This window comes from Sinohyriopsis cumingii, chromosome 6 (genome assembly GCF_028554795.1).
Source record: "Sinohyriopsis cumingii isolate HCF-2022 chromosome 6, ASM2855479v2, whole genome shotgun sequence".
NCBI lineage: Eukaryota > Metazoa > Mollusca > Bivalvia > Unionida > Unionidae > Sinohyriopsis > Sinohyriopsis cumingii.
In genome coordinates, this window is record NC_142966.1 from 13,473,530 (window position 1) to 13,489,197 (window position 15,668).

At 35.3% G+C, this 15,668-nt stretch overlaps 1 protein-coding gene across 2 annotated transcripts in view; it reads left to right on the forward strand.

Moving 5' to 3' along the window:
- LOC149796384 (uncharacterized) overlaps positions 1-15,668 on the forward strand; it is a 98,121-nt gene that overhangs the window by 48,890 nt on the left and 33,563 nt on the right. For both annotated transcript variants that reach the window (XR_016421673.1, XM_089961062.1), the window contains exons 4-6: positions 11,322-11,375; positions 11,868-11,909; positions 12,694-12,744. Coding sequence is in view for 1 of the 2 variants with exons in the window: in XM_089961062.1 (XP_089817188.1) it covers positions 11,322-11,375; positions 11,868-11,909; positions 12,694-12,744 (147 nt within the window). In the remaining variant the exon portion in view is untranslated. The remainder of the gene's footprint in view (positions 1-11,321; positions 11,376-11,867; positions 11,910-12,693; positions 12,745-15,668) is intronic.

Sequence of the window (15,668 nt, forward strand, 5' to 3'; positions counted from 1 at the left end):
ACGTACTCTACACTTCACACAATATAGATCCATAATTTATGTATAGAGATATGAATATAATTGATTTTTCGGCGACTAAAACAAGAGAACCAGTTAAGCATGTTGCAGCGTTACCAAACTCGATCCGGATGATTATCATCGGACCATCTGGATCCGGCAAGACGCAATTGTTACTCAATTTAATAATGAGATGGATGAAGTGGGATAAGTTGTATTTGGTTGCTCCTAGCGTAGATGATCAACGATGCTACGAGGTGTTGAAAGATTTCAACGAGAATGCATCAGCGATCGCTAAAAAAAATGTCATCGAGTTTATTACAGATATCAATGATGCACCGGGTATTGATGATATTGATGGCGACGTTAACAATCTAGTCGTGTACGATGATGTTATGTTAGACAATCAAAAAAACCCAGCTAGGATATTTTCCAGAGGCAGGCATAAAAACACTGACGTGATATATGTCACTCAACGATACACTCAGATTCCAAAAGTAATTAGAGACAACTGTAATATTCTTGCTGTGTTCAACGGCGTTGATACACACACGCTACGAAATATTTGGCAGACATGGTGCGGCGGTGACATGGACTTTAATACTTTTCGAAACTTTTTTAGTCATGCTCAGTCAACCCCACATGGATTCGTAACGATAAATTTACATGATCCTCGGACACGATATCGTATCGGACTTGACCAAATATTCGGTTAGTTGTAAATAATTTTCATTGTAAATAACCACTTAGCAGCAGAGGGGGGCGATGACATCGACGCGGTCGTCGATGTGCTTACCGGACGCTGACGACGCTGGGGATCGACGCGCAGAAGGTGTTAATTAAACCAAATGACGTCACCATCGTGTAAGATGGACCGACGTCGTTTTTTTTTTACCAGCGCTGACTACACCGGATCCGTTGAGTGCAGAAAGTAATAATTAAGCAAAATAACGATTGGACAAAATGTCCGATTCGCCCCCCCCTGCTGCTAGACGGTAAATTCCACAAACACAGAAACTGGCGAAGTAATTATATTTCGTTCGATGTGTGCTGCTGCGAAATATTTTGATATTAACCCGCATTCAGTACAAAAAGTAGCGGAAAATATATATAAAACCGCTTTATCGAAAAAATATAAACAGAAAATCACCTTTCAGTATTGTTAACTATCATCACCACCTCGAATTAATTTTTTAAATTTATGTCATAGTATTTCCCCCATACACTACTTATTTTTTGACTCATGAAGGGAGGTAATTTTATGGTCATAATTATTTCGGTTTCTAACTTACAAAAATATGCAGTTAGTGTATTTTTCTGTTCTATTCGTGAAACATTTAGAACAACACAACACATTACATCTAACCTACAGAAAACCGTCATGTATATGCCAGCTTACTGAATGCAGAATCCAGCGTCTAGTCTGTATCGATCGTGGGGTTAACAGTACAGGGATCCTGCGTGCATTTACTCGATTACAGAAATACATGTAGGAATTAAAAATCAGTTGCATTTTCCTTGTTCAGTGCAGAAATTATGTACGTGTGTGTGGTTCGAGTAATATTAGCAATGACCACGATACAGATTTACGAGTGGGAAATCTCGTAAATATATTTCTCCACTGAACAGCTATAGAGAGGACTGAAAATCTCGTATAGTCACAGGAAGGATGAAAACATCTAACAGTTAGATGGCGTGGTATAGTAAATAATCCAGCTTTTATAAATAACTTGTTTGGTGAAAACGTATTTCTTGAACTCAGAATTGTATTGGTTCCTTAGCTATATATTAACTTCCGAAACATATGTTCGTAACAAGGTTCGATAGCTCAGTCAGTATGGCATTGGACTGTGACGCTCGCGGTCCAGGATCGAATCCCATGACTGACAATTGGTCGGGTGGTTACGCATATTAGCGATTTTTATAATTAATTGGGGCACCGCCAGCCTCTCTCCGCGAGAAACACCACCCATATATCAACTGGTGGTTGATACATGTTTTGTACCACCCACGGGTTGATTATTTGGTGGGTTCTCTAAGAACAGTTGTTGGTGGGGCTATTTTTCTCCATGCATTAAGTAATTCAGAAAGACTTTCCGTGATAAGATCCTTGAGTGATCTTATCAATTCGTCGGTTTCAAATACTGGTAGTGTAAATTTTAATAATTCTGCTTCAGTTATTTTATAATGATCAATGTATGCTTGTTTGATACTATTTCTTTCTCCTGTATCTATATAAGTATTAGCATTTATTACCTCAATAATGCTCTGATTAAAATATTTAAGATCTAATACAATTTGATTTAAATGTTGTATCGTTGCAATGATCTGATGTTTTAGATCGTCATTAGTATAATCCAGGATATATTTTTTAAACAACTGTGCTAGTATCGTTAATGTAGTTGTGTATTCAATTCTAATATTGTTAGCATATAATATGAGATATCCTTCATAAACGATATTAGTTGCAGTTTTTTGCATCATAATCATAGATAGAAAACGGTGTCATAGGATATTCTTTACCATCTCTCAAAATGTAATAATTACCCAACACCCCCCATGGATACGAATCTCGGTATTCTGGAGTTGTTATAAAACTGGCTTCGTCAGTAAGAAATTCAATTAATTTTGGTTCTGGTGGTCCTTCATATACCGGGAGAACATCAGGCCAACCTAGTACGGATCTGATTGAAGATTGATAAATATCAACGGCATAATCATGAGAATGTATCTCTATCGTCGAGGACAGCGTCGGCTCATGAATATTAATCGATATTTTTGCGTCCTTTCCTGTTATTGATTTTATTCTACGTTGAAATTCATCATTGATCTCCTCGATCTCATAACTACCAGTGGGTATTTCAACAACAACCCAGTCAGGTGTTCCATCGAGTTTGTTTTTATTAGCAAATACGAGCGAATTATTTGCTGGTGTACTATTAAATGATTTTGATTTGATATTTGGCCAGCTGTAATATACCCGTAATTGCGCTAGTGTAATTTCATTAGCGTGAATTGCAGTAGGAAAGTTAATACTAAATTCAGGATTAGTTGAACTTACCGAGATCATCGTTGTCTTGTGCGGAGTTGTGTTAGTCACGATCTGCTCGAGTAATTCCGTCATTATTAATATTTGTATCTTTAATACCGATACCATCGTCGTATATTCTAGTCATCATTGAAAACTCGAAATCAGATATAATTCCATCACTGAGACTCGCTGATAACAACGAGGACAATTTCGAGTATGCTACCGTCGCTGTGTGTAATTTTATTATGAAATCGGATAATTTTTCATTCGTGCAAGTACATATTTTTTTGCGATGATATTAAGCACACCTGCAATCGTTGTTGCTGCTGAAACAGAAATATTTACAGCTACTGGTGCCATCATTGTTACCGTGGATAATATTATTCCAGCTCCAGCAACAACATCGGATACTGAATAAACAATCACGTCGACGATAACTAATCGTCGTCGGTATTTTTTTACCTTTACTGTATATTGTTCGACTTGATCTTTTAGCGCCGCCTGCCATTCACGCGCTTGATTGTACCTGTATTGTGGACCGTCCATATATTTTTATGCAGTAACCAATTGAGGTGTTTCAGCTACAAATTCCAAACACCACCAGTAAGATGTTGCGGTTAATTTCTCATCAGCTGCTTCCAGAATAAATATTTCTTCGGTTCCGTTATTTAATATAACAGATGCAACCCCGGAAAACCTGTCGGTGGAATGACGCCATGGATACGTTGTGAAGATCTCAAATCGTGCAGCACTAAACACAGACAGCCTGTACACGCCAGTGACTGTTGCGGTATATTTGATAGTATTATTTTGCTGCGACCATGTTGCAAATCCCGATGATACCGTGTATACGATGTTTGTGATATGTCCGGGAGTTATTCCGGCTGAGATTTTAATCAGACTGATTTTATTGACGACCTCAGGAATCCCCGCTACGATGTCTTGCTGTGTTTGTTTAATCGTGTCAATGTTGGTCTTGATATCTTGCTGTGTTTGTTTGATCGTGTCAATGTTGATTTTGATATCTTGCTGTGTTTGTTTGATCGTGTCAATGTTGGTTTTGATATTAACGAGTTTTATGTCAACGACAAACGGAATGCCGAAGAATTCTTCTACGATTCTTTGATGGACTCTGCGAAATCTTCCAAAAGTGCCTGCGTGAACATCATACTCGGCCTGTAACGTGGATAATTTACCGTCAACGGTGTCGACGTATTTTTTTGTTGCTGCGTCTTCGTCGGATGTTGGATCTCTTAAAACTACTATTTTATTTCCGTTCATGCTAAGTTCACCTGTCATTGTGTCACCGGTATTTTTTACGCGATTAGCAACACTTTTTGCAATTTCATCTCTGATGGTTTTAAGTGACATACTTGAATCCCTAATTCTGCCGCTGTCAGTAAACACAGGAATATTATCCGTAGCTGCACCAAGTACTCGTCGGATTATATCATTCCATTTGATATTGCTCGTTTTTAGTTTACCATGTCGATCTTGAAAAATAACAACCTCATCTGGGTCAACTCCAGCCAGGTTCATAACGTCAGTGAGGTCATCCTTAGTCGCGTACTTTGACAAATCAACATCGCCGGATGCTCTCTTAACACGTGAGGATCTTCTTCCGTAAATATCAACCATTATAATAAGACCTGTTGTTTAAAACGCTTTACGCGCAACGAATCGGTTGCTTGTATAATCATGCACGATTTTATGTGGCGGTTTGGATGATTTTGATATAGCGTTAAGTACATTAATTACTTCACGGCCGCATATTGGTGGATCTGTCATTATTTGTGTGGGTAACGTTGAATACCAAACTCTGGTTGTTGCGTGGAGTGGTGCGACATACTTGATAAATTCAACTGGTGGAGCTAACCCGTACGAATCAAAATAAACGATTCCACGTGGATCAACCGCGTATGATACCCAGTGAGTACCAGGTCCAGAACGTTCATCGAGATTAATAATACCTGTTTCTAGTTTGTTTGGTTGTTTTGGTAATTGATCTCGCATGAAAACACCTCTAAAGTTTTTTATTTTTAATCGTTTAGCAGCATCAAGTAAATCAAAATTTGATGCTGGAGCGTCTAACGTGGAAGCCTCAGACCCTTTCCCCAACGAGATCCTGGCAATTCTAAGCCGCGTCCCTTTTTTTTGTATCCTTGCCCTGTTGCTTTCTTTAGAGCCATTCCAGCAGCTGTTCCAACAGCACCTAACGCGGCTGCTTTTGCTACGGCTGGCGCGGCAGCAGCTATTAACGCTGGAATAGCCGCAAGAAGTGGAAATATACCACCGGTTTTAACCATGTCTTTGATGGCGCTCGGGGAAAGATGAAATTGAACTCCAGTTTTTGATTCCAGGGCTTTATTGAAATGTTTAATCTGATTATTTGTCAACGATAATTTGTTTGGACCACCACCAATTTGATCTCGTTTTAGTGATATTTTAGTTCCACATTTGTTGGTGGTTTTTGATTGAAGTTTTTTGACCTGACCAGGAGTCAGAGTACCATTAACATGACCATACGACATTTTTATATAAAATATATTTTTCTAAATAATACGATTACAGATTTTCCACCGGTGCATCAACGACCCTCATTCGACCACTATCACCTTCAAGTAACATGGCTTTATCGCTAAGTATGACCGCGATTGCTCTGTAATCAACACCACCTGTATTTAATGTTGCTTTAAGATGTATATCAACGACAGATTGTTTTGATAGATCAAGATGCTCCAGTGAAAAATAATAAATCGGATACAACGTCCTGAAATCATATTGTGATATTTGCAACCCAGTATCTACATTTTGATCATGTCCCATGAATGACATCAAACGATGATATGCACGTCCTATACGATTTTGTTCATAATTTAGTTGTATATTCTCTGTTGGTTCTTGTTGTCCGTTTATCCGCAAGGAAATATTTGTAAGACCTAGTTTATCAAATATCATGTGAGAGTGAACTTGATTACCTAAACGATCATGGTTTTGAAACGCAATAAAAATATGCCGTGGTGCAGAAACACCTTGTTGTGATGCTATATGCCATGTAAACTGACCGTTAACGTTAGTTTGCATACTATCTGTGTTTGTTGTTAACCATGACAACAAGGATTTACCACCTGTGTCCATGAAAGAAATTAATTTCTGTTCTTCTGCGATCGTTGAAGTCATTACCGGCATCCACAGTGAAAGTTTCGGTAATACTACTTTACCAGCATCACCAGCGGGTCTCCACAGAGCATCATTATCATCACCCTTTCTTACAAGAACAACCGTGTGTCTAGCTCCAAAAATAACCTTTTTAACATTCCTGCAAAATCCAAAAATATGCGATAGTGGAATTGTACATGAAAATCTTCTATTGTCTCCTAGCAACATATTTCTACGCGCTGCAAATCCCAAGTTGAAATTTTCATTAGAACCATGAACCACCGGCCACACATCGGCATCCGCGTTATTGGCAAAATTTCTTGGTCGTCTTATATTATACGGATCGCTTTCAGGGTTATTAGAATTATCTTTCACAAACATCATTGTGGGACCTTCTGATCTTGTATAATCATCAGAATATCTTGCCAGCCCTATTATTGTTGTAGCAACGTCTACATCCTTCTCAATCGATTCAATATTTTTTCCATCAATCATATACGTGGCGCTATCAAATAATGCCATGATCCCGTTGTTGACGAAACCAACTTTTACTGGATCTAAGTAATTAGTATTATCCGTTTTTATGATTGTACCTTCTACCTCAATAAAAGCCTCAGCGGGTAGAAAATATCTACTTGTGTCATGAACTTGTAGTTCAATTCTTCCACGTTGATCTGGTGTTCGTCCGTCATAAGAATAAAACTGATAATCACGTACCGATTCATCTTTAAGGACAGGTGCTTCCATGTCAAATGCTGTGTCGGATACGCGCTTGAACATTTTATTATAATTATTTTCGTCTAACACGTTGATTACCGCGTTCGGAAAATTCCACCTCGGAAAGTTCCACTTCCTGATATTAAACTTGAAATATTATTTCCCGATTCACCGAGTCCCCGATCTGCTAACGCTGCTAGTTTTTGATTTGCAGCTTGATTTATTATTTTACTTACGTTTGCTGGCATCACCTCAGTACTTGCCAGTTTCACAGGTGGTTGTTGTTTTCGTCGCAATAATCGTGCTAGTCTTTCTTTGATCGCCGAGAATGCCTTACCAGCAACATTGATAATTGCACCAGGAGCTTTTTCACGAACAATATCGATAGCTTTCATCGATAATTGTTTTGCAATAGGTGCTGCTTTTGGAGCTATCCTTGTGAATAATCCCCGAATAACATCACCAAGTCCATCTCCGTAAGTAGCTCTGTAGATTGGTAATCGTGAGTTCACCGCTCTGACCGATACGGATTTACGATGATTATTATGTATTATCATCTTATTTTTATTTACCATTTATCTAACAACTAGTCATCAACAAGTTCATCGATAAGTTCTCGGTAAACTCCGATATCCATGATGCCGCCGCGAAATAATCGCTGGCAAATACAGCTGCTTCATTAATTATTTCTGGTGAATTATTTCCGGCACGTTTTCCTCCTATGAGAACCTCTAACCGTGACACATCATTAATGATATTATCAGGACATAAACCAGATCCTGTTTTAGGTTCATCTTGAGGTGTTTTAAATACTGGTGGTTGCATTACCGGAGAAAGTACTTCAGTGGCGACCGGGGAGTCACTTCTTCGAAATCCATGTGGTGAATCTATCGGTGTAAATGTCATTTCCGGCACAGAAATTATTTTACGTAAAGGTGGAGGAAGTTTCCGCTGGGAGGGTTGTTCCTGTTCTAGTTGTTTCATTCTCTCTTTATAAAGTCTTTTTACTTCTTCATGAAGACTTTCGTATTCTGGACCTCTAGCTTGTTTTTTGTTGTAATATACGCGATATATCCATTTAATAAAATTATCATCATTTACTTTTTCATGACCGGGTTTTAAAATACTAGATTTATTAAATATACCAGATAATATCATTTCAGGTAATTTTTCTTTTTCAATATTTCTAATATCTTCAACAATTCCTTCGTTAAATCTTGCAATCAATTCTCCTGCTGGTTTGGATTCAGATGCATGTTTTTTTCTCACGTCGGCGACTTCAGTACGAAGTTTTCCAATACCTTCAAGTATTTCTTCACCGACATGTGGAGGTTGAGCTGCAGCTATTTCCCTGGCTATGTCAGGTGGAAGATCTCGTAAAATCTTCTTTGTTTGTTTAGTTCTTCTTGCTATTTTTTCGGTTTGTTCCGCTGTTTGTTTTGATACCGGAAAAAGATCTTCCTTGATGACTGCAGTGACGGGCTTAAACAGTTTTTTAGTTTCTTCTTCATACTCAACTTGTGCTTCTTGCTGCGCTTGTAGATTTTTTCTAAATGAATCTCTAACAGGAAGAAAGTTTTTGATTGCTTCTAATCGTTCTCGTGCTATTCTTGCAGTATGAGATTCCGGATGTACCATTTTATTATAACATTAGATTTAATTATTATAGCAGCAGAGGGGGTGATGATAAAATTAAACTGAATTAAACTGATATCATTAATATAATGAACAATTGTGCGTGGCTGCGTCAAGGAACCACTAATAAATGTGATAAAAAATGTCGTGGAGAATATTGCAAAAAACATAATTATCTTATAAAGAAAAACCTTCATGCTGGTCCACGAAGATGTGTTGGATGTAACAACGGCGTTAGAGGATTATATCAGATTTGCAAAAATTGCGGTGGAGATCGATACAGAAGTTTAATGATAAATTACAGGAAAAGAAAGAACATAAATCCAAAAATAGAAAAACCACCATCAGAACTTGAATATTACTTGAAACATAGAACAAATAAAGATGAAACAAATAAAGATGAAACAGATGAGGAGAAACGACAGCGAGAACGTGTTGAGAAATATTCATCAAACTTGGTATGGTGGTAAATTTGGATAAATTAATAGCAGCAGAGGGGGTGATGACCTCAGCGAAGGCGTAATTGCGTAAACAGCATGGATAATAAACTAGAAAAAATCACCAACGACAATGCAGTAATATTAATTAGAAAAATTCCGAGATTTTTCTCAGTAAAGTGTCGACGCTTTTTAAAAATTTGTCGACACTTTTTATTTTTCAATCGTTCGTAGGAGGGTTTATTTTCGACGTTTCGACGCCTTTCAAGCAAAGGTCTGTTCCCCCCCCCCCCCCCCCCCGCTGCTCCTTTCAATTTTAACAACCTTTCTTTCAAAAGGAAACGTGTCCATCTTTTGTTCGTATTTGCCTATCGTAGAATTCGTTTCATCAGTTGACTATATTTACCAGTATTCAATAGTGCATGTTGCGTATTTATATTTATGTTTACACGCACGGCATTATCGGTAGGCTCATTCAAATCTTGGCCTACGTTTTTTTTTTGTTTTTTTTTCTGACCCATTATCAATCAAGTATAAATCGTTTCAATCTACGGTATATACGGTCAGTGGTATGGTAGAATTTTAAAAATATTACATCTCAAATTAAGTTATTTCATATATATGGTAATGTTACTGGATCTGAATGCATCATTAACACATCTTTGGGACTATACATAGCAAGTGCGGTTTTCAGATCTGCACATGTACATGAAATATTTTAGTTGTTTTAGTAACTCTCTAACAGTACCTGTGCTTGGTAGCTCTGTCATGCAGAGATGGAACAACACCTGGTACTTTGTTTCTTTCAAACTCATTAAGGAAATCTGACAAATAGATATTGCTATCCACGCTATCAAGATTGATTTAATTCTGTCCAACTTTTATGTCCAACTGCGACCTGCATCTTTTCATAGAATTATCATATTGCAAATTGCAAGATGTACATTTACAAAATATTTAATGACGTATTTGTGACATTTGTTTCATAGTAGTAACATGCTATGTCGTTTAATAATTTTGAAATTACCTGGTTCACTTGGGCGTTCAATTTAGTTGCAGCGCAAGGTTTAGATGTCATGCACTGGTTAGTTTTACTAATCTACGATAAAGTTCTGCAAAGTGTCACTTGTTGATTGTATTTGTAATTTATTTTATTTTACAAATACAACGATCTTATATTAACTTTTTCACACTCACATGTAATACTCTTGTGATTTTCCTTTGTTATGCAATACTTGTATTAGGACAGAATTTCCACTAAAATATATTGAGATAAATTTAACTAATTTTCCACTATATTGAGATAAAATATATCGAGATAAATTTTAGTGAAAATTACTTCCAATATAATTTAATGAAAAATTAATTTTAATACAATTTAGAGAAAATTTCAGTCTTAATACTTTTACTTAAAAATTATGTCCCAATACTTGCATCTCTGGTATTTTGTATTTAATTTCCCTATTCCCAATATCATTTTTTCTATGTTGCATTAACATCATTTAGACTTGCTTCTAGTTCGTACCATTTACTTATGCAGTTTATTTTCAATTAATACAAGGTGTAACATGAATTTTCTCTGATGTTTGCATCTTCACAATATGTATATCTAAACGATATTTATGTTGCTTCTCTCAGATGGTGATAAATTCTTCACAAATGACATAATTTAGGTTACTTTGTGATTTAATAATTTATGGATGCGATATAATGGTATATTGTGCAACCTTTCCCCAAGAAAAGTATAAAATTAATTGAGTAAACGTGTGAATTGCATGTATTACTTCTCTTTACTTCCCTGAATAAACATTAAAATAGTTTTCAATGTTCTAACAATTACACCAACGTCTATATAATTTGCATTACATTTGATGCTGTTCAAGGTCACGTTTTACAGCTTGCAGTCTTTGAAACTGTATTTCTGTCTCAGTTTCTTTTTCAAATTTCTCCATGTTGTTTCTTTTCATTTCTTTCATTACAGAGGTACAACACTGTCTGCATTTTTGTGCCCTTATCACACCGCAATATGCACCATTTTGTTGTTCCACTGGTGCTCGTGGATGTACTTTTTCATGATCAATACATATTCTAATGATAAGTGTGTGAAAGGAATCATGCACAGAATTTAATATACTAGAGAATCCAACACGACTTTAGCCTGGTTCCATACTGCTTTAGTGCAGCACTTACCCAAAACCATCATTATATCAAGAAAAAAAGAAAGAGTAAACTACGATTGGTTTGAATGCCTAATTAGTCTCTCATTACTGCATTCAACGTTTTTGAATTAGAATGTTGCTAGCAGCAAATGTAAATATGGCTGAACTTTCCTATTTGTTTTTCAGTAACGACTAATAAGCTAAACGAAATATCAGATACCATCTCCAAGGTTGTCGAAAGTGAGTAACTGCTGATTTTTGTTGCTTTTGATTTCATAGGAACCTGCTATCTTTCATAAATGAGACAGGTATAAGAACAGTTTAATATTTAATTCGAAATGTTTGAAAATGTTCATTACTAAATACAATAATAATAATAATAATAATAATAATAATAATAATAAAGACAATAATAAATTATTATTATTATTATTATTATTATTATTATTATTATTATTATTATTATTAACTTTCTTTATTAATAATTGTGTAATAAATCTCTTTTGGTAAAAATTGTCTATGATAAATCATGTTTATTCTGAAGTTAATACGATTAAATAACTACTTCTTTGCAATGTTTTATCTGCATGATTTGGTTTCATCTAAAATGGCATAAAATATAGTGTTAATGAGCAGCTAATATTTGGTAAGCTCCATTTATTTGCTGATCTCGTTTCCTCTAGCTCTTTAATTCAGTTCCTTTCTATGTGTAACGATATATTTTGTTTCCAGAGCTGCCAGAGCTGCCTAAAAAGAAAAAGTTTCCCAAACCAAGTAAGTCCACAAAGCAGATACATATATGAATTGAATGGCACTTCTCCTTGTACATTATTGTTCAAATTGTTGGGATTTACATACCCAAATAATAATAATAATAATAATAATAATAATAACAACCTCAATAATAATAATAATAATAATAATAATAATAATAATAATAATAACATTGTTGTTGCTGATTTAATAAAAAGAGATTATTATAAGCTGTGGTACCCTCACTATGTCAAGATACTAGTATTTTTTGCTTACAACCTGGTCACTAAACTAGTGTAGTTTTGATATAGGTATCATCTAAATAACTGGATTATTTTTCCTTCCGCCGCCATCAACTGAATTGTTTCGCTTACAAGTGAAAACTCGGTAGGATTTACATCAGGAAAAATATTTTAGCATTTCTCACATCTCCTGTTCTTGCCATGGCATTATTGTGTCAAACAATATTCTACTTCATTATGAGTATACTCTACTTCCAAAACTTAGCAATTATGATTATCACTATGGATTATCCTTCCTAACAGCGGCAAAATAAATACCGGTATTGTTTCAAATTCATTTATGTGGTAATCTATCTAGATTCAGCGATCAAAAGGATGTTAGAATTATTTCATTTATTGAGAATACTGACGTATCTCATTTAGATTTATTGTCCGAAACTTTTTAGACCTATCTTGAAATAACAATCACCTATCAATTGGTCTAGTCATATTTAACAGCATGTTTTTAATACACGATATTTACTATGCAACTTTTAGTTTCTGTCTATGTCTTTTATTTTCAGGTAAAGAAGGATCAGTCTTCATAGACAAGACGAAACAACATAGGATAATTGGTACGAATCATTCGGTTACTTATCTTTCAATATCAAACTTTTAATGCTATGATTAGGTTTAATAATAATAATAATAATAATAATAATAATAATATCAATGAAAATTAACGAACATGAAAATACAGTAGCAAATAAGATATTTTCATGTAAGGACTTGCTGGTGTGTAAAGGTTTTAAATTTTGAGTTAATTATTTAAAAAAAGCATTCTGCTAAAAATATTTTAGTCACAGTTTCCTACTTTCATATCTACGACCACCAATTCCATTTGGAAAGACGTTTGTAATAGCTATAAGCAGTATCGCATAGTATTATAACTTTGTCAAAGTTGTAAACATTTTCGCACTGTAAACTAAACATTCTTGGATGGTAAAATACGTTTGCCCAAGTTGTAATAATTCTCACATAGCGACACAAGTGTTCCATATTTGCAAACATTCTAGCATGACAAAATAAGTTTGCCGTGGTTCGAAGCACTCTTGCATAGTGATATAAGTTTTCCATAGTTGTAAACATTATTGCTTGGCAAAAGAAATTTGCCACAGTTGTGAGCATTCTGATATGGTAGAATAATTTGCATGGTTGTAGGCATTCTAGTATAGTAAAATAAGTTTGCATAGTTGTATGCATTCTTGCATGGTAAAATACGTTTGCATAGTTGTAGGCATTCTATCATGGTACAAAAGGTTGCATAGTTGTAGGCATTCTAGTATGGTAAAACAAGTTTGCATAGTTGTAGGCATTCTAGCATGGTACAAAAGGTTGCATAGATGTAGGCATTCTAGTATGGTACAAAAGGTTGCATAGTTGTAGGCATTCTAGTATGGTAAAATAAGTTTGCATAGTTGTAGGCATTCTAGCATGGTACAAAAGGTTGCATAGTTGTAGGCATTCTAGCATGGTACAAAAGGTTGCATAGTTGTAGGCATTCTAGCATGGTACAAAAGGTTGCATAGATGTAGGCATTCTAGTATGGTAAAATAAGTTTGCATAGTTGTATGCATTCTTGCATGGTAAAATACGTTTGCATAGTTGTAGGCATTCTATCATGGTACAAAAGGTTGCATAGTTGTAGGCATTCTAGTATGGTAAAATAAGTTTGCATAGTTGTAGGCATTCTAGCATGGTACAAAAGGTTGCATAGATGTAGGCATTCTAGCATGGTACAAAAGGTTGCATAGTTGTAGGCATTCTAGTATGGTAAAATAAGTTTGCATAGTTGTAGGCATTCTAGCATGGTACAAAAGGTTGCATAGATGCAGGCATTCTAGTATGGTAAAATAAGTTTGCATAGATGTAGGCATTCTAGCATGGTAAAATAAGTTTGCATAGTTCTAGGCATTCTAGCATGGTACAAAAGGTTGCATAGATGTAGGCATTCTAGCATGGTACAAAAGGTTGCATAGTTGTAGGCATTCTAGTATGGTAAAATAAGTTTGCATAGTTGTAGGCATTCTAGCATGGTACAAAAGGTTGCATAGTTGTAGGCATTCTAGTATGGTAAAATAAGTTTGCATAGATGTAGGCATTCTAGCATGGTAAAATAAGTTTGCATAGTTCTAGGCATTCTAGTATGGTAAAATAAGTTTGCATAGTCGTATGCATTCTTGCATGGTAAAATAATTTTGCCATAGTTGCAGGCATTCTGGTATGGTAAAATAACTTTGCCATGGTAGAAAGCATTATATCATGGTAAAAGACGATTGCCACCGTTGTAAGCATTCTTGAATAGTATTTTGATTCTCGAAAGATAAAATAAGTTTGTCAAGTTGAAAGCATTCTCGCACGGTAAAATAAGTTATATACTGTTTCGCCACAATGTCATTTCCGGTGAAGCTAAAATTTTTAGAATACAGTTGTCGTTGATAATTTGATTGCATGTTATTTAATAATAATGACAGAAACTCTTTAGTAGATCGAAAAGTGTTAAGTGTCTTCGCTGTCTATCGGTGCCAACAGAACAATAACAGCGTACGAACGGTATTCTCCTTAGTCGCCCACCCCCACCCCCTTAAGCAACCTTTCTTGTCTCTATTTGCATTAATAAGTTCCAATATTAAAAGGGCCAGGCGACATGACAGAAACGTTCATCATAAACTTCCATCCCTCCAACAATCTGCTCAAAAACTGAAATTAATTCATCCTATTTTGAAAAGGGTGAATGAGCTTGAAGAAATAAATATCATTTTAATTATTTACAACCGGAGCATTTGTATTACCAGTTAGTGTAATATTTAATCTTTTCAAACTTTGTGCTGAAATATTGTTGTTTATGTGAATTATTTTTGCCCGAACATTTTAATAAAACACTGTTTGTGGGCAAAAAGGCAACTGCGGAAGCATTTATGTGTTGCGGGTGTGTGTGTGTTTTGTTGGGGTTTTTCTTGCACACAACCTTTCCGAAAGCATAATTGAAAGTTGACATTTAATTATTCTAGCTTTTATATATATATATATATATATATATATATATATATATATATATATATATATATATATATATATATATATATGTATGTATGTATGTATATATATAGATATATATGACACGATTCCTCAGTTTGATCTTTCATTAATGTAGTGTTGTTCTTATTATTTAAAAAAAATTGACAATCTGTTCTAGAACAACCGGCTGAGACAGAAAGAAAGCAGCCTCCTTTGGTCGTAGATGACTGGATGTCAGGAATTGGCTATGATAACAAATTTTGGGGGAATCAAATCAATTATTTATTTTGAAAAAGTTTCCCTTTGTGAAACTTGTATAAGGAAACGTACAAGGAATATATACTGGGTACGTAGGGTTGGGGACCATCCAACGTAAAACGAAAGATTTGAAATGTTTAATGCCTTTGGTTTGTCATTGGTAGAAATATGTAGAACTTGCAACATACATGTACTGGTGGTAGACTATTCTACAATACAGATG